The sequence below is a fragment of the Monodelphis domestica genome, chromosome 4 (assembly GCF_027887165.1).
Source record: "Monodelphis domestica isolate mMonDom1 chromosome 4, mMonDom1.pri, whole genome shotgun sequence".
In the NCBI taxonomy this organism is placed as follows: domain Eukaryota; kingdom Metazoa; phylum Chordata; class Mammalia; order Didelphimorphia; family Didelphidae; genus Monodelphis; species Monodelphis domestica.
Window position 1 is genome coordinate 190,374,995 of NC_077230.1, and position 27,485 is coordinate 190,402,479.

The 27,485-nt window shown below is 37.3% G+C and overlaps 1 protein-coding gene across 1 annotated transcript in view; it reads right to left on the reverse strand.

The window, feature by feature from the left end:
- PDE11A (phosphodiesterase 11A) overlaps positions 1-27,485 on the reverse strand; it is a 523,355-nt gene that overhangs the window by 173,842 nt on the left and 322,028 nt on the right. Inside the window, exon 10 of the mRNA XM_001377248.4 lies at positions 19,415-19,465. Within this exon, the coding sequence (XP_001377285.1) occupies positions 19,415-19,465 (51 nt within the window). The remainder of the gene's footprint in view (positions 1-19,414; positions 19,466-27,485) is intronic.

Here is a 27,485-nt window from a genome sequence, read left to right on the forward strand (position 1 = left end):
GAAATCAATAAAACAATAAATTAAGCTTTGATTTCTAGCATGTGCCAATTTCTGAGGTGTAAATAAGTGTCTATGCTGAAAGTTTAACAACGGGCTCTCCTAAACTGGTTCTAGCAATACCCCTTATTCAGCTCTGCGTACTTTAATTTATTTTCCCAATTTGTTAAACAGCGGGGATAACTACTTTATAGCCTACCTATGTATTTCTTCCAAGTATGAAATGCTTTTAGAATCTTAGATAAACAGTTCTTTAAAAAAAATCTGACTATTTTCTCCCTGACCAATGTACTTTCACTTTCTGGGTGGTCTTGGAAGCTTGGGGCCTAAATATTCTATTTAACTATGTCCTTGCGCAATAGACTTGACATTTATCTCCTTCAGCTGACACCCATATTTGAGAGCATGGAGTATTCTTTATCATCTTCTGTTTGCAGATTATACGAAATTATTTCTTCAAAGAAGACCAACATGTGGAATCCAATGATACCGAACAGACTCTAACCTATAAGTCTTACACATGAGACGTAAATCTCAGAAAATTTGGTTTCTTTTTAAGCCTGAAATTAGCCATTAAGGATAAGTCATTTTTGTGGATCTGGCAACTATAACTGGATTAAGTCAAGGCTAAAGAAATAAGAAGGATAAAGCTTCCTTGGCAATATCAAGCCTTATGTAGGAATTTTATATTCAAATAGTTGTGAGCTACATAAAAAAATGTAGTGAGGAAGAAGCAATTTTCTTTATCTCTTTCCGCCAATGTCTTTGGCTGGGAGGCAACCACCAAAGTATGGTGTGATAGAAGGAACTAGACTCTGATTTCCTGCCATTTGCCAGTTGTGTGACCACAAAGGTTAAGTAAATGGATTAACCTTCTCTGAGCTTCAGACTCTTCCTCAGTAAACTGGCTCCTAATGTCGTGAAGAAAGCGTTTTGAAAACAGTGCTAGAAAAAAGGGGGGAACTATTCGTAAAGCCCTTCACTGTTTATGACAATTGCCTTGAAGAGAGGATTTTTTGGAAATCATGTAAGAGCCTCAATCATTTAATCAACAAGGTTTTATTAAGAGCCAACTAGATTCCAGGGACTGTGCTAGGAGCAGGGATAGGAATTCAAAGAATCAAACAGTCTCTACCACAAGGAGCTCCTATTCCAATAAAGAAGGCAACACACATGTAACCAATATATAAAAGAATTAATACAAATACAAAGAATACAGTAGAAATAGGAACACATAGATACAAATGAATACACAGTTGTCTGGGAGTGACAGTACTAGAAGTTGACAGGATATCTTCATGTGGAAGATGGTGCTTGCTTTGGATCTAAAAGGAAGGGAATAATTCTGTGAGGCAGAGGGGAGGATGGAGAATATTCCCAGGAGTGAGAACAGCTAAGTGCAAATACTAGAGAAGGGAAATCAATGAGAGGAATAGGAAAAAGGCCAGATGGGCTGGATCACCGAATGTGGATAAGGGAGTCATTTCCAGTGAAGTTGGAAGGATGGGCTGGAACCAGGTTGTGAAGGGTTTTAGCAACTAAATATGAATTGATATTTTATCATAAAAAGCCATTGGAGTTGAATGAGTGGGAGAGTCACCTAGTCAGATCTGTGCTGAAGGACAATCACTGGCAGCAGCATGTAGGATAGACTGGACTTTGATGTCAACTATTATCTATTAAGCATAGCTGATAAGTATCTGGGATTAGAATTGAATCTGAAAGAAGAGTCTTCCTGACTTCAGCCATGATGCTCTAGCCACTGTGCCATCTAACTGCACACACACACACACATATACATCTAAAAATTTATATATTATATAATTATATACATTTATATATACATATACACACACACATATATATTCATTCATACATACATATCCAATGAGAGAATTCACCTTGCTAGTTTATGCATGCTTGTGACAGGGCTTTTGCTTTTTTCACTTGCTCAGGGTTGGGAGGGGAGAGGATGAGAGGGAGAAAAGGAGAATGTTCACTTTCAAAAATGAAATTTTAATTTTAATTTAATTTAACATTTAATTAATCAAAAATTCAATTATTTTAATTTAGCAGCATGAATTATTATACATCATAATAAAATTATAATTAATTTAATAATTTATTATATAAATATTAATTAATGAATTGAATTAAATTTTAGACTTAAATCAACGTAAAACAACAACAAAACCCAGAGGCTCCAATGAAGCTGCCATTCTAATGGGTGGCATCAGATCCAAAGAAGCTATGCAATAGCTGAAGACCAACAGATGGCAGCATAGAGCAGCAGAGATGGTCTAAGAGGAAACCTCAAAGAATCAGATTTATAGATGGAAGGGATCTTGGAGGCCATCTAGTCCAACACCATCATTAAACAATTAGGAAACTGAGGCTCAGAGCAGTAGTAGCAGTGGTTGTAGTAGGAGTGGGAGTAGAAAAAAAGCATTTATACAGCACTTTAAAGTTTGCTAAGTGCTTTACAAATATTATCTCTTTTTATCCTCATAGCAACCCTTGCAAGGAGGTATAATAATCCCCATTTGAGACTGTGATTTACCTAAGGTCACACAATTATGAAGGGCAGGGACAGAGGCTAGATTTGAACTCCTGAAATCAAAACCACACAGTCCATCTCACCTCTCATCCCCGTGTACTCTGAGGACTTTGGTCACGATGGGCTTCTTATATTTCAATTTTTATGAAAATTCTTATTTGTGCAAAGCCTAATTTCTTCTAGTCGCAGTCTAATTTCTATGAAGCCTAGAGAGCTAAATAACATGACTACTTTAGAACCTTCCCCAGGACTATCTCGTTCACTCCACTAGATTTGGTTTTCACAAAACCAAAGATGGGTAAATCCTTCTTGCTTATCATGCCATTAAAAGTATAGGGCTTTTTTGCCTCTTACCATAGATGGAATAACATATATAATTCCATGCAATGGGAGTGAGGGTCAAAAATGAGCTGGAGCACAGTTTTCATTGGTTTGAAGTTTGTACAATTTAACTGAACTCGAGATGCAGAAACACAAACACAAAATCTACCAGTCCTTTCCCACTGCAAACTCTACCAACCAAAGGAATACAGGACCCAACTGAAGCAATCCAAAGGAGACAATAAACAAGAGACAAACAGAACTCTATGTTTGCTAAACAGGAAAAACTGACAGTGCTCCCTCATGGGGGCATCTGTACCATGCTATTTACTTAGTCATTTCTATGCCTTTAATATCATTTCTGTTCTTGTACCTAGGCCATATATAAGAGCTTTGCTAACTGAGAGTCCATAAACAGTTATGGAACAAATGAGAATGAAAGGAGAAGGGGCTGACATCCTCCATCTCTTGCTGCCACTGTTATTGCCTGGTTAAGCTACCTACCAGTATCTGCCAGCCAGCAATGATTTTAATTGATTATATTGTCCAGGAGGCAGGAGACCTGGATCAGAATGGTGCTCTGAATTTATCAGCTACATGACCAATAACAAGTCATCTAATTTCTCTGAACCTCTAGCCACTCTCACTGCATCAAAAGATTAGAAAGTTGGAAGGGACGTGGGAGGTCAACCGGCCTGGCTCATGCACGGAAAGAACCCCCAGCATAACATACAGAGCAAGTGGCCATCTAGATCTCTTTGTTTCCAAGTCATAGATGAGTTCTGTTCTGCCTCGGTTGAGGAAGGTGTCAGACTCATGTAAATGAGGGTCCTTTATATATTGATGTGCAGCATCCCATCTGGCTGCTGCATGTTGACAACTCAGACAAAGACAAGGAACAAAGAGAAACAGGTTGGAAAATATCCCTCTGTTAATTCATCATTGGAAGATATTGGAGCTAGTCATCTGGGGACACAGTGAAGCTCTGAAGGCTTTAGAAACCCTTGAGGTAAACAGAGGCTACATCTGATAGTTCAGCTTGAAGCTTCGGATCATCCTGGTTACTTCACAAGTAATTGGGGGTTGGCAGGGAGACGGTTAAATCTTGACCTCACCCAAAGGCTGGGGTTGTATCTCTAAATGTGGTCATGATGCATTCTGTTACTCCCTTGTATATAACATTACCTCACTTAAGATTCATGCTGCATAGAAGGCTTTGGCGAAAATTGCTGAACCTGCAAGGAAATTTCCCCAGTCTTTCTTTCTTTTACCATGTGCAAATGAATAAGCTGACTGTGTCACTAACATATTCCAGGTCACGCACACACAAAAACATTATTACACCTTGAAATTACTTTTAAATTACCTTCTTTAGGGTTTTGGCCATTTTCTCAGGACTACAGTTAGTAAATCTTAACGTGGAGCAAGGATGGCACCCAGTGGCCAAATGGCGGTATCTCAGACATTTAGTCCTCAATGGTTTTCCATAGCTCATCTGACTGTGGGGAGTTCCTTCCCCCTCTCCATCTCTTACTGCCACTAGTGTAAAAGAGGGCTGAAATTCAAATCATTGAGGTATTTTTTCAAGCCTAAGATATAGCATTTTAAGACTAAATACATCACTTATTTATAGGATGATTTCTCTTCTGCAGGTCAGTTGGGGGAGAGGGAACAACTTAAGAAAGTATTTCATTGAAAAGTTCTTATGAAAATCACGATATTTCAAAGGCACCGACTATTTTGCCACCCTACTGATCTAAGGGGTTCCTGTATGAAATATTAGACAACCATAAACCCACTCTCTCTCACATTTTTCATCCGGTATCTCTTCCAAAATGATCTCTAGTTCATAAGTTCTCATGACTTAAACATAAGACTTTATCAGTTGACAAGTGCTTTATCATTAAGCAGATATTCTTCATGCTTTCTTATATGCTATCTTATAAAGTTGGACTATTCTCTTTCCTTTGAGCTTCCCAGATGACGAGAGATTGCTGTGCAGCTAGATCGTCAGTCAGACTTTGGGAAACACAAGCAATATGTCAGAATAACAGATCACACATGCCTCTTGGTGAATGATGTAATGCCTTCCCAGCATTTACTGTTTCCAATTTCCCTGGTTTCCTCAGCTTTATTAAATCCCAGGGTGAGAATTTGATTGGACAGCAAACTACAGTGCATGGAGAAGTTTTTAAAATAAAGAGCATTATATATTCAAAATGTGTGGATACTACCTTTTTTTTAAAGCATCGTTGTTAGATCCATCCACATTCTGTTCTTTTTCTATCAGCAGCTGTCCCTGTGATTCAGTTCAAGGTCAGCTAAACTATCACTCAATTCCCAAGAACAGTTACTGAGTTAAAAGAAAATGGTTAGAGTTAAACATAAGGCTTTCCTTTCCTTTTAGTCTCAGAATCACTGAGAAATTTTCTTGAAAAGTAAAACTTTTTTTTTTTGCATTTAATGGGGCTGATCTACACTGGAAAAGGGTTCCTCCTACAGAAGTTCCCAACCCCAGTCAAGTCATAGATTCAGTTCTTCTTTCTCTTCTTTGCTTTTTAATGGGGTTGGAGAGGAATGAGATTGGAGAGAGAAACAGAACACACTGTACCCTCTTCCTTGTTAATGACAGTGACAGAAAAATGGCCTTAGACTTTGAACATTTGTATAAATTTGAACTGGAGACACATTTCAATAAATCTTAGAATGTTAGCTCTGGAAGAGTTATTTAGGGTTAGCTCGTCCAAACCCTTCATTTTAGAAATGAGGAAATTAGATTTCAGAGAAGTAAAGAGACAGTGTCACACAGCTAGTCAAGAACAAAAGCAAGGACTAGAACCTCGATCTTCTGACTCATTGTAGTGTTCTTTCTTGAAGTCTTCTTTCTTTGGGAAGGCTCTCCTTTTGGGAACTTTTAAATAGTATAGACCCTGATTGAGAGGTAGTTAAAACTATCAGAATTCCTTCAAAAATACAGGAGATTGGAATTTTCACAAATAAAGAAGTCATAGAATGTAAGCTCTCTATGGGAGAAGGAGGAAAAGGAGGAAAAGAAAGAGGTGTATTTGGATTTGTCAAATGTAACTAAAAGTATTTTAATTTTGCATGAAACTATGAAAGTTCTACAATCTAAAAATGAAATAAAAAACCCCATCCATGGACAATATGTTGATGTTCAAGTTGGTTTCCAGGAAGAATAAAACAAATAGCTGAGATGAATATTTGTCTGTAAAAATGTAGCATTTTACAATGGCAATCCAGTGTCAAGGCAGCACTAACAGAAACTAAAGAAGCCCATGCTACTGTCCAATGCAGCTATGAAAGAAAATAGTAGAAACTGTCTAATCATCATTGAAAGTTATAAAGTTTAGCACCTTCCACAAAGCTAGCAAGCCATGACCCAGTGGTTGGAATAACATTAGAAACTTTTTTTCATGGAATCACCAGACAAATCTCTATAAGACAAAAGCAGATCCCAAACACCATGGAGAACTTAACTAAGAAACCATGTCATTATGGCAGAACCAATTGCTTCCCCCAATAACCTGGATAACATTAATTTGTAAAAATTTATTACCATTTTAGATAGATGTCACCATAACAAATACTCATCTTCTTCAAGCTACGTGAAATAAAAAGTTTCCAAAATGCAGAGACCTAACTCTGGAGATAAAAATCATATGAGTAGCATTCCTGACTTGTAAAGATCAAATGATATGCCAAATGAGTATTTCACATCTTAAAGATCCTCACACACACAGAGACATATACACATACACACATGCTAACTTTCAGTTGAAGAAATAGTAATAGGCTAACCATTTGTTCCAGGATGATTTCTATCCGAGTCCCATCTGCAAAGTGAGAAAAATAGGACGTTTGATGTAGCAGGGTACTTCAAAGGGAGACACCATGAGTCAGTCTAAAAGTTCAGGAGTTCTAAGTTTAAGTTGGACCTCTGACATATACTGGCTATGTGTCTCTTGGCACACGACCTCACCTGTCTCAAGAAACCTCATGAAGAATAAGTTTCAGAGCAAAGTAGATATCCATAGCTTCCTTAGTGGGAGCTCCCTATTCCAATGGAATTACAAGGCTAACCTGCTAATGATAATAATAGCTGACCTTTATGCTTTAAGACTTGCAATGCATTTGCACATAGCATCTAATTTGAGTCTCATAACAATAAAAAAATCTCATTTTACAGATTAATAAACTGAGGTTCAAGAAGTAAATGACTTGCCCATAGTCATGTTGCTACTGAATGACAGAGTCTGAAAGTAGGTCTTGACCTACATGGACTGATGCAGAGTGAAATAAGCAGAACCTGGAGAACATTGTACACAGTAACAGCAATATGGTGGAAAGATAAACTGTGATAGACTTAGCTTCTCTCAACAATACAATGATCCGGGGCAAGTCTGAGGGACTTAGGACAAAGAATGCTCTCCACCTCCAGAGAAAGAACTGTTAGAGTTAGAATGTAGATGGAAGCATGTGATTTTTCACTGTAGTTTATTTGGGTCTTTGTTTTGGGATTCTGGTTTTATATGATTATTACATCTTAGAAAAATGATCAATATGGAAATATATTTTGCATGAGAATACCTGTAGGACCCAGATCAAATTGCTTGCCTGCTCCAGGGTAGGGGGAGAGAAGAGAGGGAGGGAGATGATTTGGGTCATACAACTTTGGAAAAGTGGTTATTATATGTAATTGGTAACATAAAATATCTTTATAATAAAAAAATGAAAGTAGGTCTTCTTGACTTCTAGTCCAGCATGCTATCCTCTAGATCGCATTGCTCATAAAGCTGATTCTAATCCAATCCTTTCATACCAACTTTGCAAATGGGGTTCACTGTATTAATAGACCCTTTACACTATGAATTTGTTGTTCAGTTTGTTCAGTTGTGTTTAACTCTTCATAACCCCTTGGACCAAAGTTATCCATGAGGTTTTCTTGACAAGGACATTAGAATGGCTCACCAATTCCTTCTCCAGGGAATCCAGCGCATCCTTTTGTTAGGTTCGGAGGTTAAGTGACTTGCCCAGGGTCACACAGACAGTAGGTGTCTGAGGCTGGCTTCTTTCTGATTCCAGGCTCAGGGCTTTTAACCCATGGAGCCAAAGCTGCATCTTATACCAACTTACACCACTATGGCTGTTTCAGGATAGAAAGACTGCGAGGAGCACCTAGTGCCCTATTAACACGGGAAGTGTATTATTTATTTTACCAGTATATAAATTTATGGCCTAGATATTAATATTTGAATGTTCCAAATATAAAATGAGCAGTAGAGACCACAAATATCTAATGAGTTAGTGGTGTTTAATTATCAGAGTCATTATCATGCTATAAACTAGCTCATCTCTGATCACAGCAATAGTAACCTCATGCAATTCTCAGTTGAAAGGCAAGATGATAGAAGGTAGTAATATAATGTGGGGATGCCCTTTCAGTGATTCAAGCTGTCAAACTGTCAGCACACAGAAGTGTTAACTATCTGCTTTGTCCACCACATAGAATCTAAAAATGGGTGTAAAATTACAGCTGCATGTAATTGGTACACTAAACATTCTTTTATGTTATCACAGCTGGCATCTCCAGGTTATTAAACCTATTTAAATCAGCCATCTTCAAATGGATCTAATTGTGAATACAGTCTTTCAATATTATCTCTATTAATATATTGTAAAAGGGAGATATATATTTATATATATATATTCTAATACCCATCTACATGGGTCTTAAAATCTGCACAGATTTCCCATGAATGCTTTTCTTAATTCGAGTTCACAGACGATCAGTGATTTTCTCTGGGAGCAGCATCCAGTCTTTGCTTCCTACTCTCCATTTTGGGGGTATTCCTACCTGACCCAAAGAAGAACAAGCATAATAGTCTGTCTGGTGAACATTATTTACATTAGAGCCAAAATAGGAATCTTTGTAAAGTAGACAATTCTTCATTGGGGTGGAGGGATGGTTCCCCTACATAGAATATTCACTACAAATACTATTTCACAGCCATTCACAATTAATTCAGCGTATACCATTTGTGAATGTACAATTGTGGATTAGCATTATTCTAGACAGGGCTGTCCTTAGTGGGAGGATGTGGGACTTGGGGTCATTGTTGTAAGAGCACATTCATACAAAACCCAAACCCTAGAATAAATCTGTAAATACATTGATGAGAAAGATAGCACGCTTTGGCCCACTTCCATCCAACTCTGAGAGTTCTTTTTCCGGAGGTCAGTAACATTCCCCATCATAACTTTTTCAGGATTGTCCCAGATCACTCCATTGCTGAAAATAAACAAGTTTTCACAGTATTGTTCTTACTGTGTACAATGTTCTCCCAGTTCAAATTATTTCACTCTGTGTCAATTTCTGTAGATCTTTCCAGGTTTTTCTGAAATCATCTTGCTTATCATTTCTAATAACAATAAATGTTTGCTGGCTGATTGACAGCTCTGTCAGCAATGCAAATATAAACAGTGCCTCCAAACAAAAACGAATGATCCTGGATGAGTGCTTCCCACACTTACCCCCTCTACTCCACCCCCCACAATGTAACAGAACTTCTGAATTCTCGAGATGGAACCCTAGGAGCTTGTTTAGTTCAACTCATAACCAGAAAACAATACCTACTATGACATATTTGTTAGAAATTTTTCAATGAGGGAAAATGAGGCAACCCATTGTATTTTGAGATGATTGTAATTGTTAGGAAATTTGTCATTGTATCATGGCTGAATTTGTCTTTTGTAACACCCACCCATGGCTTCTAGTTCTATACTCTGGGACCAAGACAATCAAGTCTAATGGCTCTTTGAAAAGGTCAGTTTTAAAGCTGAAGACATCATCGTGTCCTCACAGAGGCTTCTTCTCCCCAGTCAAAATACCCTCCATTTCTTCAGAAGATTCTTGTAAGGCATACCTGCAACATCCTGATTGTCCTCTATGTTATCAATGTCCTTCTGAAAATTTGGTGCGTCAGCACCAGTGGAAGATTGGAGCATCTATATTCACATCAGAAATGGGAAAATGCTACGAATCAGTGCTTGGCTTATTATTTTGCTGATTGCCTAGACTTAAGAAAGTGGTGACCTTTCCAGAAAATGACTTACATGAAATTATGAAGAGGGAGAGGAGCAGAAGCAAGAGTACATTATATACAGCAAAAGAAATATCGTTTGAAGAACGACCTGTGTATGCTTACTTTCAGAGAAAGAACTGATAAATAAAAAGAATTCAAGACATGGTTTTATATTTACTTTTTGCTAAATGATTTCTTCTCTAGTGTGAGGAGGGAGGAGGAAGGAGTGACCTGGGAGCTGTAGTTCAATAAACAAACATACATTTAAAATAAAAAAGAAAAGTGGTGGGAAAATGTTATTAATGCCAATTAAACTTCAAAGTATGTCATATGTTCTTTTCTACTCCCTGGAGAGTCAATTCTTCATTAGATCTATTCCCTGGTTGGCTAACATTGATGAAGAGATGTTACAGAAAGCTGCTAAGGAAACTAAGGACACTGGGGGCAGCCAGAGAAAATGTAGATGGATGGAGAATGGGATGCTGTACACAAGGGATATATAGTAAGTAGGCCAGTTCAGCAAGAACACTGAGTAAATGAAGGGAAACCATATGTGGTAAACATGGGAAAGAAGTAGATTAGGAAGGGCTTTTGGTGTCAAACACATGATTTTGTATTTTATCCTAGAAGCAATAGGAAGCTACTGGAGTTTTTTGAGCAGGGAAATGACATGGTCTTTGGGAGTTCCACTTCAGTAAGTTTTGTGAAAAAAGGATTGGAGGGGTAAGATATTAGAAAGGGAGACCAATTAGGAGCCTATTGCAAAAGTATAGGAGAGAAGTACTGATGGCCTGAATTAGGGTAGCAATCTGGGTAAATGGAGATAAGGAGATGGATGTGAAGGATTCTGGGGCAATTTAGGTGGCACTTTCAATACAGTACTGGACCTAGAGTCAGGAAGAACTGAGTTCAAATTTGACCTCAGGCAGTTATTAGATTTGTCACCCTAGCCAAATGACTTAATCATCATTTGCCTCAGTTTCCTCATCTATAAAATGGGGATTAAAAATAGGACCTAACTCTACCAGGGTTATTGTGAGGATCAAATGAAATAATAATTATAATGTTCTTAGCACTGTGCCTGGTACCTAGTAATCAATATAAATGTTGCCATTATTTTGAATTTTGCAATTAATTAGCATAAAGCTAACTACCTTTATGATTCTGGGTAAGTAAATTAATATCTCTCAACCTCAGTTTTCTCATCTGTAAATAAGGATAATAATAGCATTACCCCCCCCCCAGGGTCATGGGGATAAAAGATGATATTTGTAAAGTGCTTTGAGAATCCTAAATTGCTATGTAAATGCTTGCTATTATTTATTTATTATGAAGGTAGATTCAACAAAACTTTGCAGTTGATTGGATTTGAAGGGCCAGGGAAGAGTGAAGAGTAGAGGTTAACTTATGTTGTGAATATAGATAATAGGAAGGATTTGAGACACCCTTGACGGGAAAAGGGAAGTTCAAAAGAGGGATAAGTTTAGGGGGAAAGATAATGAAGTCTGACAGTTTGAGTGACTACAGAATATCAAATGAGAAAAGTCCAAAAGGCAATTGGTGAATTGGTGATCCTAGATTAGAGCTCAGAAGAGAGTGAGTAAATAGAGTGAGCTATGTAGATCTGGAAGTCATCTGCATAGAGAAATTAAATAATCCACTGGTGCTGGTGAGATGAACAAAAAGAGGCTATTAGAAGAAAGAAGAGGTCCCAGGATAGCTTTAGGCATAAAAAATAAGATTTGGGGGCAAGTAATGGATAATGAGTGAACAAAGGAAAGGGTTAGTGAATAGCTAATGAAAATATCTTTAATAAGATATTCTAGAATTTTGCCAGGAATAAAAGTCTAGCACACCAGGTTAGAGTTGGCAGGTTCTGTTCCTATTCCTTGAAAATTGGCATAATGTTTCCCTTTTTCTATTCTTCCATGATCTTTCAGATATCACTGATGACAGTGGTTCAAAAATCCCATCCATCATTTCTTTCAGTACCTGAAAATGTAATTCACTTGGGTCGGGCAACTTTAATTCATCAAAGACATCAATGTGCTCTCTTACAATCTATTTATCTTTGGCACCATCTCCTTCTTCTCCATTCTTGTTCTGTACCTTTCAGTTCAAAGTTCATTTTCCTTGTCAGAGAAAACAGAAGCAAAATAATAATTGTATGGCTCTGTATGTCCCTGTCATCAGTTATCATTGCCTTGTTCACCTCAAGTAGTGATCCCATTGCTTCTTTTTCTCACCAATATAGCCTGTGCAAGACAGAGAGAGAGAGAGAGAGAGAGAAAGAGAGAGAGAGAGAGAGAGGGAACCTACCCTTTTTTGTTCTTTATATAGCTATCCATTAACATAGTAACATAGACTGAGCTCAAATTTAGGGACAAGATTCCCAACTCATTCTATGTGATTTGTGCCGCTAGCAAGGTTTTACCCAAGAACATGAGAAATTGCCTCATTTCTAGGGCACTATAAAAAAAGAAATACAAATAGAAGAGAACCTTAAGTTCCAAGCAAAACTTCAGGCTAACAACAGATCAAATACAAGACAAGCATTATTTATCTCAACAAGAAATGTAAAGTACAACGGATTTACACTCAAGACCATAAATTATCCAGATAAGAAGTGGCAAATACTGTGAATGGCAATACTCCCATGTGTGGGAATTATATTAAAATGTACTTGGAAAATATATACCAAAGCAAATATGCAGTGAAACATAATGTTAATATGTAGTTTTCTAAGTCAATTTGTGTCTCACAGGAATACTTATGTATATTTTGGTGGCCTCCAATTTCTATTTGAGTTTGATATGACTGGTCTAGATACCTCTTCTTTTCTTTCTGTTTGGCTTGTCCTCTGGCAGGGAGCCTATACTATAAATGAGGTTCTTCAGATTTTTAATTCCCTAGAATTGAGGTTCCCATCCTGTCTTTCCCACCAAATGGACTGCATCTGAAGTTGCCCTAAAATAATCTGATGAGTTCCACTGTGCCAAAGGACTGATATAATCTGCAGTTTATAGTATTATCCTGAGATTAAGGACTTTTTCTGAAAGAAGGAGGCACTTGGAGTCTCTAGAGTCAAGCTTTTCTCCCTGAACCTTCACAGTCCACATAACTCACAATACAAATGAAGCAAAGTCCATATTTTCTCTGCCACATTATGGTTCTGTCCCTGGCCATTTCTTAGCTTTAGCTTCTACTTGGTTCAGGAATTTCTTAAAATTGTTCAGGATCTCCAACTCTGGGTATAGAAGTTTAGGTACAGGAATTTTGTTCTAAGATCTCCTCTGCCATTCTGCCCATTCTGCTTTACTTCTTCTGATACTTGATCCTACAACTCCCAGATTGGCCTAGGAACTTTAGCTGCTCCACTGTTACTTTCATTTTCAGACATTTCTAGAGTTATCACGTTCCATAACTTTCTGGGGCCATATACTTCTCTGAAGGGTCCACAGAACTGCCAAGGTTTTCCTCCTACAAATCAGAACCTGTTGGTATCAGATTATTTTCTTTCTGGCTGTTCTAGCTCTGGTTCTCCCTGTCTCCCTCACTATATGCCTCTAACTTCCTCTTTTAAAGTTCAAATCTAAAGGTTGCTCTGAAACTAACCTAGACAATTGCAAGGCAAATTTATATCTTATTAGTGAGACATCATAAATGCCAGGAAAAATGCCCCGAGTGTTTTAAACTCTTTAATGAGAAGTAAGCCTTACTCATGAAATTCCACCTTATTAAAGAAAGATTCAGGAAAGTGTTGAGAGGTTCCTCTTTATCACACCTATACAAATATTATTATCCTTCCTTTAAGAATGAAGAAACTGAGGCTGTAGGAGAATTCAGTAACTAGCCCAAGATCACAGAACTATGAAGTATCTGAGCTGGCATTTTGACCCAGGTCTCCAGACTCTAATTCCAACACTCCATCTACTTTACTTCACTGACTTTCATTACCATAAAACATTCTGCATATTCTAGTTGGCAAAGAAAGTAATGTGCATTAGTGTAGGCATAAATCTCTATATATTGCTGGTCAGATCAAAGTATTTATTTACCATAATTCATTAACAATTATCAGGAACTACCCTTGTACATGCTTAGGCAGAGAATTATGCTTTTGACTCTCCTTGTTCAATATTATTTTAAGGCCCTATGTGTTTTAGTCTTATTGCTTTGGTTATACCAGATGTCAACTAACAATTATGAGAATGTTTTATTTTTTCTACATCAAGAAAAAGGTTGTTGGATTATAATTATCCACCATATCTAAACTGCATTATTATGGAGCACTAGTTTTCTTCTTTTAGAATAAAGCCAAAATTATGTAAGTTAATAATATTAATAGTATTGAAATGAAATAACCTATTATTCTGAAATGTATATACCTCGCATTTTTTGTGAGATACAATATAATAGTAGAATAAACCTGGGAGACCTACACAATCAAGTGATATAAATCAAAGCATAAAAGAGATCATTTTGCTGTCAGACAGCTGTGGATTGTGATTTCTTCAACTTCTTGACATGTCTCATATAATGTCCCTCATTAGTCCTTCCTCAGTCTTGCTATCTTCCATCTTTCTTCTATTCCATTATTATTAATAAAATAATTCATTTTCCCAGTGTCATGGGGGCCTGAGATATTCCACAGAAGTGAATTCCCAGGTAAATGCTTTTTTTTTTTGCTTTGGTAAATTTCTTTTTACACTAGTCACTTTGCATACAATTCTTTTTAAAAGTATATGATATTCAATTCAAAAGAGCATATTAAACATAGTCAAAATTTCCTTATGTAATTAATTAGTTTTATAAAGATTTAAGCACCTATTATGTCCTCAGAATTATACTAGGCACAAACAAAAATTAAACAGTCCCATCCCTCAGGGAGCTCACATTCTACTGAGGGATACATCAGGTACTCATATAAGTAAACAGAAAATACATATGGAGTAAATACAAAGTAACTCAGGGGGGCTTGGCAACTGGGGGGTTGGATTGAGAATCATTTGAAGAAAAATAGTGATTCTAAGTTAGAGTCATTATTGTGAACCACACTTCTATTAAGCACAGGATGCCTCTAGAAGATATTTCCCATGAAATGATGGTAGCAGATGGCACAATGGATAGAGTGCAGGGCCAAGAAGATTCATTTTTCTAAGTTCAAATCTGGCTTCCAATATTTAAAGCTGTGTGACCCTGGGCAAGTCACTTAACACTATTTGCCTCAGTTTCTGCATTTTTGTAAAGTCGTCTGGAGAAGAAAATAGTCCAATATCTGCAGAGAAAACTCAAAATGGGGGTCACAAAACGTTGGACACAAATGAAGCTACTGAACAACAATTACAACAATACTTAAGCTGTGTGGGAGGATATTTCAAACCTTTTCTACTTTTATAGGTTTTCTGTTTCCTTTCTGTTGTGGTTGCCACATGTTTGGCTGCTCCTTTTCTACTTAATTGAAGTAATTTCCTGGGTAGGGTTAGGAAAAGAGTTCCACCTCTCTGCTAGACTGAAGGTCAGTGGCTCATTTATAGCTCAGAGCTCCTTCCCCCTCTTACTTTTAGGACTTCGGGAATGTTTCACATATTAGGATCACCTCTGTCCCACCACCCTATTTTCTACTGCTTTTTCTCTTTTTGCTAATCAAAAAATATACTTACAGTTTTATCCTGCATATTGGTCTTTCAGTGCCCTGATTTTCCCAGTAAAATGGGTATGATTTTGATAAGCACATTAAGCCCTTATTATAACCTATTTTTATAGAGTAGAAGTAGACATCTGATATCTTGGATACACCTGAGGTGGCCTTTATTTTGTTAAAAGATGAGATATATGTATTTTCATAGAATGGATGGATTAGAAAGTTCTTGCAAAGACTCCAATATAACATAATTGATTCAAATGAACTGGAGAAATTCCATGGGGACTGGAACAACCTCCAGGAAGTGATGCAGAGCGAGAGGAGCAGAACCAGGAGAACATTGTACACAGAGACTAATACACTGTGGTACAGTTGAATGTAACAGACTTCTCCATTACTGGCCATGCAGTGATCCTGAACAACCTGGAGTGATCTGTGAGGAAGAACACTATCCACATCCAGAGAAAGAGCTGTGGAACCAGAAATGCATTAGAAAAATATATGATCAACCACATAGTGCTATGTGATTAGGGTTTTGATGTTAAAAGTTCACTCTACTGCAAATATGAATAACATAGAAATCTATTTTGAACAATGATACATATGTAACCCAGTGGAACTGCTTGTTGGCTTTGGGAAGGGGGGAGGAAAAAGTGGTGGGGGGAGATCATGAATCATGTAACCATGGAAAATATTCTAAATTAACTAAATAAAATAAAAAAAAAATAATTGATCCAGTATAATAAAAAGTAATGAGTTGATGTTTAAAATCTCATAGCAAGGATGTCAGAATCATTCTTAATTTTAATAAATGTGAGCCATATTCATAAATTTATAGGATATTTTTAATTATTTCCTCTGTTGCAAAAATTAGGGCTTAGGGGAAGATCTATGAAGTTTCTCATGCTTCACTAGTGTGAAAAATGTTTTTTTGTTTGTTTGTTTCTGTCTTACTGTCTTTGGGTTGTTGTTGTTTTGTAAGAATTGTGGCGCCTCATACCATATATAAAGGTAAAGCCAAAATGGGATTTAGAAATAAAACAAATTAGAGGAACATAGAATAATTTGCCTGTAAGTTCGATGGATAAAGAAAGAATTTATGTCTAAACCAGACATAGAGAACATTATGAATTGTAAAATAGATAACTTTGACTGCATAAAATTAAAAAGGTTTCACATAGACAAAACCAATCCAACCAAGATTCGAAGGGAAACAAGAACCTGGGGAAATTATGCCAAATGTCTCTGACAAAGGCCTCATTTACCAAATATATAGAGAAATGAGTAAAATATATAAGAATAAAAAGCATCTTCAAACTGATAAGTGGTTAAAGGATATGAATAGACAATTATCAGATGAAGAAATTAAAATTATCTTTAGTTTTATGAAAAAATGCTCCAAGTCACTATTAATTAGAGAAATGCAAATTAAAACAACTCTGAGTTATAATCCCACACCTATCATACTTACTAATATGACAAAAAAGGAAATGATAAATGTTGGAGATGTATAGTTGGAAATTCTTGAACCCCTAAAAACTACATTACACAAAATCCATTTCTATATTACCTAGAATCCTTTTCCCTTTTCTTGTGTCCTCTCATTCGTGTGATTGGTTATAAGCTGGCTGTAACTCTTCCATCTCTTTCTCTTGCAATCCAGCTGAGTTAGGTAGGTTTTACTCTAGTTTTTTATTTCAAGTTATTATTAATAAACTTTTAAAATATAGTACTTAATTATTGTATATTAATTTTTAAACCACAGAGGGGATGTGGAAAAATGTTGACACTGATACACTGTCAGTGGAGCTCTTAACTGATATAATCATCCTAGAGAGCAATTAGAAACCATGCCCAAAGAGCCATCAAACTGTACATACATTTTGTTTCTTTGACCCCAGCAATGCCACTGTTAGGTCTGCATCCCAAAGATATCAAAGATAGGGTAAAAGGATCAACTCATACCAAAATATTTATAGCAGTTCTTTTTGTGGAGGCAAGGAGTGGGAAACTGAAGGGATGTCCATCCATTAGGGAATAGCTGAACAAGTTATGGGATGTAATTGTAATGGAATACTACTGTGCCATCCATCAGAAATGACAAACAAGGTGATTACAAAAAAAGACTTCCATGAAGTGATGCAGAGTGAAGTGAGCAGGACCAGGAGAACATTGTACACAGTAACAACAATAATGTATGATGACCAACTGCAAAAGACTTTAACTATTATCAGCAATGCAAGGATCCAGGACAACTCCAAGAGACCCATGATGAAAAAGACCATCTACTGCCATAGATGGAACTGACGAGTCTGAATGCAAATTGAAGCATACCATTCTTCCCTTTGTTTCCTTCTTGACCTTTTCTCTAGTGTAAGTGATATGCATCTTCTTCCACTACGTGATGAACATGGGAGTAGGTATTGCATAATAACACATGTACAAATCTATATCATATTACTTGCTGTCTTGGAGAATAAGAGGGAGGGACTGAGATAGATTATGGATTGCAAAATGTCAGAAAACAATTATTTAAAATTGTACCAACATGTAATCTGGAAAATAAAACAAAAACAGCGGCTCTTACTTAAGAAACAACTGACATTTACCAAGAAGTTCCCTCTATCCCTACCAGTACATAGAACTAGAGTCACAAGAATCCATTTGCCATCAGTTTTCCATACTTCCCAAGTGCTACAACCATTGCAGAAAACTCACCTTTACTAGCAGAAAGGAAGGGGGAAACATAAGCCACTTTGATACCTCTGACTTCCTAAGGAGAATAATGAGTGTGGCAAAGGTATTCCAATGAAAACAAATTTTTTCCTCTAAGAACTCAAATGCTCCTTCCTATATATGGCAAACACCTGATTCTTACTCTGATGTTAGTGCCTCCCCATCTCCTTAATTTCCTACTATGTTCCTTTTCTTTGTTGTGCCTGACTCTTCATGACCCCATTGACCATACTGTCCATGGAGCATTCTTGGTAAAGGCATCAGTTTGTCAGTTCTGTCTCCAACTCATTTTACAGCTGAAGACTTGAGGCAATGAGGGTTAATTAACTTGTCCAGGGTCACACAGCAAAAGTAAGTATCTGAGGCCAGATCTGAACTCAGGTCCTCCTGATTCCAAGCCCAGTATTCTATCCACTGAGCAATCCTAGCTTCCTCCTAAATTCAGGTTACTTTCTAGATACCTTGTTCCTACATATATATATATATATATATATTATATATTTATATACATATATATATACACACATATGCTACTTATGTAAAAATAGGTATATAAATATAAACATATGCACATAATATATGTAAATATAAATATGTGCATATATGCATGTTGTTGGCATATACAGATATGTCTATAGCTATCTCCATATCTCTATCTGTTTCCTTCAGTGATTTCTACTGGTCTGTAGGGCAGAGACTGTTTAGCTTCTCTTATTGCCTCCCCATCACCTACCACACTAGCACTTCCAAATGCTTGTTAACCGATTCATTTAATAACCTAGTTCCCTCTGCCAAGGGGAGCAGACTAGGGCTGCTGAGTCACATAAAAAGTCCATTTGATAGTCACTGTATTTTATGCATACTTTTCTTCCACTTATAGGTTTGCCTCTCCTCCCTCAGAATTCTCTCCAACACTGAACATCTAAGGGGAATATCAGAGGAATGTATTACCACAGAGAAAGTGATAAATATGGCAGTAAGTGGGAGAAAAGAGCATGGATTGGATACGTGCGAGTTTGGGGTTTTATCTATCAAGCTAAACATATAATTCCTTACCTTAAATTTGTCAACTTCAGCTTTTGAACATGTTGCATGATAAGACAGCACCTGAGGCAGGAAGAAAAGAAAAACCCTTAGTAACCAGAAATGGCAATATTTCATGAAATTCACTGGCTTTAAAAATGGACTTGGTTCATGTTTATCATCCTAATGTGACAGTGAATTACAGTATACAACAATAAATTTTTGCCTGCCATCTGTGCAAAAGATTACCATCTCTACAATTACAATGGGACTCTTTTTATAATGCTGGACAGGATTAGCATACACCTTAAAAGCTAAATGTGCTATATCAAAATATTTTTCTCCCTCCATGTCATTTTTATACAGGGCAGAGGGAGATAGGAAGAAGACATGGCTCACATATGGCAAATGTAAATCTCTCTACTAAGCTGTGTTCTTCCATATTAAAATTTGATCTAGTATCACACTATTATAGGGGATCAAGTTATAAATGGCCTTAAAAGCCATTTTGGGAAGAATTTATATTTTATCCTAAAGACAATAGGGAGTCACTGCATTTATTGAGTAGAGGAGTAACAAGATCTGATAGATCCTCTTTAAAAATTTTTGTTTGTTTCATTAAACTTCCCTCCTGTTCCAACATTAAAGAAGGTGTCATTTGATATATTGATATATATATAACTATCTTTCATGTTTCCATTGATCAGTTCTTTCTTTGGAGATGCACATTCACAAATTCTTTGAACAATATTTCTGTAGGAAAACCTTTTCAGAAGCTTCATGGTGAATGCATTAGAATGGAAAGAGAGGAGATTAGGGAGACCAATTAGAAGGCTTCTGTAAGTAGTTTGGTGAGAAGAAGTCTAAGTAAAAAGTAATAAAAAGAATAAGGTGGTAGCTATAGTTAAGGAGAGGAAAGGATGTATGAAAGAGATGCTATAAGGATAAAAACAGCAAGGTTTATCAACTAATGGGATCATGTAGAGTAAAAAACAGGTTGCTAGGGGGCAGGTCAGGCATCTTTATAGGGTCTATCCCTTTCTGTTGCTACCTCACAGCCATCCTCCTCAGGTGAGAAGATCCTACACTAGTGACCTGGTACCTTGTGCCTTCCATCCTCCTGCCAGATGCAGTCTGCCTCCCTCCCCCGAAGGAAAGGCTTCTAGGTGCTGGGACAGGAGTCTTCCACCTGCCCCAAGCAACCACTTCCATCTGTGCCAGTATTAGGCAAAGTCCACTTTTTTGTTGCCAACCTAATATCCCAATTGGAATGAAGAGAACTTCAACTGCATAGAAAAGCATTCTTACACCTTATTATAATCTTCACATCTTAGTGATTCTGACCTCTAAAGTGACTACTCAGGATCAAGGATAACTGTTTTACTTGTTCAAGTGATTCCATTCCACTCCATCTGCTTTAATAGATTGCCCCATTTTTTGTTTATTTTCACTCTCCCTTTCTACTGGCTCATTTCCTATTGCCCCCAAACATGCCCATTTCTACCCCCATTCTGAAAATGAAAAATCTTCATTTGATCTTTCCATCTCATGAAATATTGTCCTATATCTTTTCTGCTTTTTGTAAATAAATTCCTCTAAAAGGGTATCTACAATTGGTGCCTCTACTTTCTCTCCTCTCACCTTCTTCATTCCCTTTATAATCTGACTTCTAATCTTATGATCCCCCCAAAACCACTTATTACAAAATTACTGATAATCCCTTAGTTGCAAACTCTAATAGCCTCTTCTCAATTCTCCTTTACTTCTCTGTTGCCTTTTATACTGTTGATCACTCCCCACCTCCTCCTTGACAATCTTTTCACCCTATGTTTTCAGGACACTGCTCTTATGGTTCTTTTCCTACCAATATAACCACTTCTCTATCTCTAGTTCTTTTTTTAAACCCTTACCTTCCATTTTGGAATCCAGTATCCTTTTCCCTATGCTTTGCTACCTCAACAAGCTTCTAACTCTAATTCTAATATTTTTCTTTTTTTTTTTAAATATATTTTATTTGATCATTTCCAAGCATTATTCGTTAAAGACATAGATCATTTTCTTTTCCTCCCCCCCACCCCCCATAGCCGACGCGTAAGTCCACTGGACATTAGATGTTTTCTTGATTTGAACCCATTGCTTTGTTGATAGTATTTGCATTAGAGTGTTCATTTAGAGTCTCTCCTCTGTCATGTCCCCTCAACCTCTGTATTCAGGCAGTTGCTTTTTCTCGGTGTTTCCACTCCCATAGTTTATCCTTTGCTTATGAATGGTGTTTTTTTCTCCTGGATCCCTGCAAGTTGTTCAGGGACATTACACCGCCACTAATGGAGAAGTCCATTACGTTCGATTATACCACAGTGTATTAGTCTCTGTGTACAATGTTCTCCTGGTTCTGCTCCTCTCGCTCTGCATCACTTCCTGGAGGTTGTTCCAGTCTCCATGGAACTTCTCCACTTTATTATTCCTTTTAGCACAATAGTACTCCATCACCAACATATACCACAGTTTGTTCAGCCATTCCCCAATTGATGGGCATCCCCTCGTTTTCCAGTTTTGGGCCACCACAAAGAGCGCAGCTATGAATATTTTTGTACAAGTCTTTGTGTCCATTATCTCTTTGGGGTACAGACCCAGCAGTGCTATGGCTGGGTCAAAGGTAGATATTCTTTTGTCGCCCTTTGGGCATAGTTCCAAATTGCCCTCCAGAATGGTTGGATCAATTCACAACTCCACCAGCAATGAATTAATGTCCCTACATTGCCACATCCCCTCCAGCATTCATTACTTTCCTTTGCTGTTATGTTAGCCAATCTGCTAGGTGTGAGGTGATACCTCAGAGTTGTTTTGATTTGCATCTCTCTGATTATAAGAGATGTAGAACACTTCTTCATGTGCTTGTTAATAGTTTTGATTTCTTTATCTGAGAACTGCCTATCCATTTCCCTTGCCCATTTATCAATTGGAGAATGGCTTGATTTTTTGTACAATTGATTTAGCTCATTATAAATATGAGTAATTAAACCTTTGTCAGAGGTTTCTATGAAGATTTTTTCCCAATTTGTTGTTTCCCTTCTGATTTTAGTTATATTGGTTTTGTTTGTACAAAAGCTTTTTAGTTTGATGTAGTCAAAATTATTTATTTTACATTTTGTGATTCTTTCTATATCTTGCTTGGTTTTAAAGCCTTTCCCCTCCCAAAGGTCTGACATGTATACTATTCTGTGTTTACCCAATTTACTTATGGTTTCCTTCTTTATGTTTAAGTCACTCACCCATTTTGAATTTATCTTGGTGTAGGGTGTGAGGTGTTGATCTATTCCTAGTCTCTCCCACACTGTCTTCCAATTTTCCCAGCAGTTTTTATCGAATAGTGGATTTTTGTCCCAAAAGCTGGGATCTTTGGGTTTATCGTATACTGTCTTGCTGAGGTCGCTTTCCCCCAGTCTATTCCACTGATCTTCCTTTCTGTTTCTTAGCCAGTACCAAATTGTTTTGATGACTGCTGCTTTGTAATATAGTTTTAGGTCAGGGACTGCAAGGCCCCCATCATATGTGTTTTTTTTCATTATTTCCCTGGATATCCTTGATCTTTTGTTCTTCCAATGGTTTTTTCTAAATCAGTGAAGAAGTATTTTGGTAGTTCAATGGGTATGGCACTAAATAGATAAATAAGTTTGGGTAGGATGGTCATTTTTATTATATTGGCTCGTCCTATCCATGAGCAGTTAATGTTTTTCCATTTGTTCAAGTCTAGTTTTAGTTGTGTGGTGAGTGTTTTGTAGTTGTGTTCATATAGTTCCTGTGTTTGTCTTGGGAGATAGATTCCTAGGTATTTTATTTTGTCTAAGGTGATTTTGAATGGGATTTCTCTTTCTAGTTCTTGCTGCTGAGCTGTGTTGGAGATATATAGAAAAGCTGATGATTTATGTGGGTTTATTTTGTATCCTGCAACTCTGCTAAAGTTGTTGATTATTTCAATTAGCTTTTTGGTTGAATCTCTAGGATTCTTTAAGTAGACCATCATGTCATCCGCAAAGAGTGATAACTTAGTCTCCTCCTTGCCTATTTTGATGCCTTCAATTCCTTTATCTTCTCTAATTGCTACTGCTAGTGTTTCTAGTACAATGTCAAATAGTAGAGGTGATAATGGGCATCCTTGTTTCACTCCTGATCTTATTGGGAATGCATCTAGTTTATCCCCATTGCAGATGATATTAGCTGTTGGTTTTAGATATATACTGTTTATTATTTTTAGGAATGACCCTTCTATTCCTATGCTTTCTAGTGTTTTTAATAGGAATGGGTGTTGTATTTTATCAAAGGCTTTTTCTGCATCTATTGAGATAATCATGTGGTTCTTGCTAGTTTGCTTGTTGATGTGGTCAATTATGTGGATGGTTTTCCTAATGTTGAACCAGCCCTGCATCCCTGGTATAAATCCTACTTGATCATGGTGAATGATCCTTCTGATCACTTGCTGGAGTCTTTTTGCTAGTATCCTATTTAAGATTTTTGCATCTATATTCATTAGGGAGATTGGCCTATAGTTTTCTTTCTCTGTTTTTGACCTGCCTGGTTTTGGAATCAGTACCATGTTTGTGTCATAAAAGGAGTTTGGTAGAACTCCCTCTTTGCTTATTATGTCAAATAGTTTGTATAGTATTGGGATTAACTGTTCTCTGAATGTTTGATAGAATTCACAGGTGAATCCATCAGGCCCTGGGGATTTTTTCTTAGGAAGTTCTTTGATGGCTTGATGGATTTCAATTTCTGATATGGGATTATTTAAGAATTCTATTTCCTCTTCTGTTAGTCTAGGCAGTTTGTATTTTTGTATATATTCATCCATTTCTCCTAAATTGGTGTATTTATTGCCATATAATTGGGCAAAGTAATTTCTAATGATTGCCTTAATTTCCTCCTCATTGGAGGTGCTGTCCCCCTTTTCATCTTTAATGCTGTGAATTTGCTTTTCTTCCTTCCTTTTTTTAATTAGATTGACCAGTACTTTGTCTATTTTGTTTGTTTTTTCAAAGTACCAGCTTCTTGTCTTATTTATTAAATCAATAGTTCTATCACTTTCGATTTTATTAATTTCTCCCTTAATTTTTAGGATTTCTAATTTGGTTTTCTGCTGGGGGTTTTTAATTTGATCGCTTTCGAGTTTTTTCAATTGCATTTCCAATTGATTGATCTCTGCTCTCCCTTGTTTGTTAATATAAGCTTTCAGGAATATGAATTTGCCTCTGATTACCGCTTTGGCTGCATCCCAAAAGGTTTGAAAGGATGTTTCGCCATTGTCATTTTCCTTGATGAAATTATTAATTGTTTCTATGATTTCTTCTTTAACTAAACGGTTTTGGAGTATCATATTGTTTAATTTCCAATTGGTTTTAGATTTGGTTTTCCATGTACCATTACTAATCATTATTTTTATTGCCTTGTGATCTGAGAAGGCTGCATTCATTATTTCTGCTTTTTTGCATTTGTGTGCTATGTTTCTGTGACCTAATGTATGGTCAATTTTTGTGAATGTGCCATGTGGTGCTGAGAAGAAGGTGTATTCCTTTTTATCCCTATTTATTTTTCTCCATATGTCTATTAATTCTAATTTTTCTAAGATTTCATTCACTTCTTTTACCTCTTTCTTATTTATTTTTTGATTTGATTTATCTAAATTTGATAATGGTTGGTTTAAGTCTCCCACTAATATGGTTTTACTGTCTATTTCTTCCTTCAATTCTCCTAGTTTCTCCATTAGAAATTTGGGTGCTATATTATTTGGTGCATACATGTTGATTAATGATATTTCCTCATTGTCTAGAGTCCCTTTTAACAAATTATAATTACCTTCCCTATCCCTTTTGATCAGGTCTATTTTTGCATTGGCTTTATCAGATATCATGATTACCACTCCTGCCTTCTTTCTATCAGTTGAGGCCCAGAAGGTCTTACTCCATCCTTTAATTCTGACCTTGTGGGTGTCAACCCGCCTCATGTGTGTTTCTTGAAGACAACATATGGTAGGGTTTTGGATTCTAATCCATTCTGCTATTCGTCTACGTTTTATGGGTGAGTTCATCCCATTCACGTTCAAAGTTATGATTGTCATTTGTGGACTCCCTGGCATTTTGATTGCCTTCCCTAATTCTAACCTTTTCTTCTTCGGCTCTACCTTTTAGTCCAGTGATTTACTTTGAATCAGTCCCCTTGTCCCCTCCCTTGATGTTTCCCTTTTTAGTCCCTCCCTTTTTCTTCCCTCCCCCTCCCCCCTCTCTTTCCCTCCCTTTTTGTTCTCCCTCTCCCCCTCCCCCCTCTTTTTCCCTCCCTTTTTGTTCTCCCTCTCCCCCTCCCCCCCTCGGTTTTCCCTTCTCCTTACCCTTGTTGGGTAAGATAGAATTCAAGATCCCAATGGATCTGGATGTTTTTCCCTCTCAGAGTTGATTTCCCTGAGATTGAGGTTTAAGTAACCCCCCCCCCCTCTTCCTCTCCTTCTTATAGGAGTTTTCTTCCCCTCCCCTTCCCATGTGAATCTTTGTGTGAGAAAGATTATTCTATTTGGTCTTTCTTTACCCCCTATTTATACATTACATTTTCCCCACATATTAGTATACATAGATTGATATAAATGTAGTCCTTATAGAAGAGAGTTTGAGTAAAAGAAAATAACATTTTTCCCCTTTCCTTAATATTTACCTTTTCAGGTATTCCTTGCTCTTTGATTTTCGGTATCAAACTTTCCACAGAGCTCTGGTCTTTTCTTTGCAAAAAGTTGGAAGTCTTCTATTTTGTTGAATGCCCATACTTTCCCTTGGAAGTATATAGTCAGTTTTGCTGGGTAGCTGATTCTTGGTTGGAGACCCAGCTCTCTTGCCTTTCTGAAGATCATGTTCCATGCCTTACGATCATTCAGAGTAGAACTTGCAAGGTCTTGTGTGACCCTGATTGGCATTCCTTTATATCTAAATTGTCTTTTTCTGGCTTCCTGTAGGATTTTTTCTTTTGTTTGATAGCTTTGGAATTTGGCAATTACATTCCTGGGAGTTGTCTTTTGGGGGTTTAGTGTTGAAGGTGTTCTGTGAGCTCTGTCAGTGGCTGTATTGCCCCCTTGTTCTAGAATCTCTGGGCAATTTTCTTTGATTATATCTTGTATCATCATGTCCAGTTTGGTGTTTATTTCTGGCTTTTCTGGGAGTCCAATTATTCTTAAATTTTCTCTTCTCCCTCTATTTTCCAGATCTATCACCTTGTCGGTGAGATATTTTATGTTCTCTTCTAATTTCTTGGTGTTTTGGCTTTGCTTTATTAGTTCTTGCTTTAAAGCCTGGTTTTCTTTTACAGTTTGGTCAAACTGGTTTTGTAGATGCGTGAATTTCTTTTGCATTATTTCCAACTTTTCCTCCCAGAAGGCTTCCATCTTTTTGGTCATTTCTGATTCAAATTCTTCATAGGTTTGTGGAGAGTTTCCATTTCCTTTGGAAGGTTTTGGAGCATTTTCTTTTATATTATCTTCTGTCTGCTCTGTATTTTGTATTTTGGCTCCATAGAATGTGTCCAAAGTCGCCCCTTTCTTCTTATTTTTCTTGGTATTTTGGGGCTTCTGTGGTTCTGTGGAGTTTGCCATTTCTGAATGTGGAGGATTAGTTTTTCTTGTCTCTGTCTGGTGTTCAGTGGCTTTAGTCCTGGGCAGATAGTTCTATGAGCTTTCCCTGGGTTAAACTGAATATGCCTCACTGGAACTGGAATGGAAGGGTCGGACCACGAGGCCACACTCCCCCCCCCCCCTCGCTTTCCGGAAGTTGCCTTCAGAATCGCTGGCCTTGAGGCTGTTTCCTCGGCCTGCGAGGGGATGGGCTGCAGCTTTCCCAAGCTCTAGGGCAAGGACTTTCACTGAGACTTGGATAGCAGGATCCAGCCCGTGAGGCTGTTTTGCCCGCCCTGAGGGTTGCTGTTGTTTCGACCAGCTCTCTGAAGAGGAGGCCCCAGGCAGTAACTTTCACCGGGACTCGGGTAGAAGGCCCTGAGGGTTCTGCTCTCTGAGCCCGGCCGGGCTGCGGCTTCCGGGAGCCTTGGACTCTGCGCTCCTACCCCTGAGGTCCGAGTG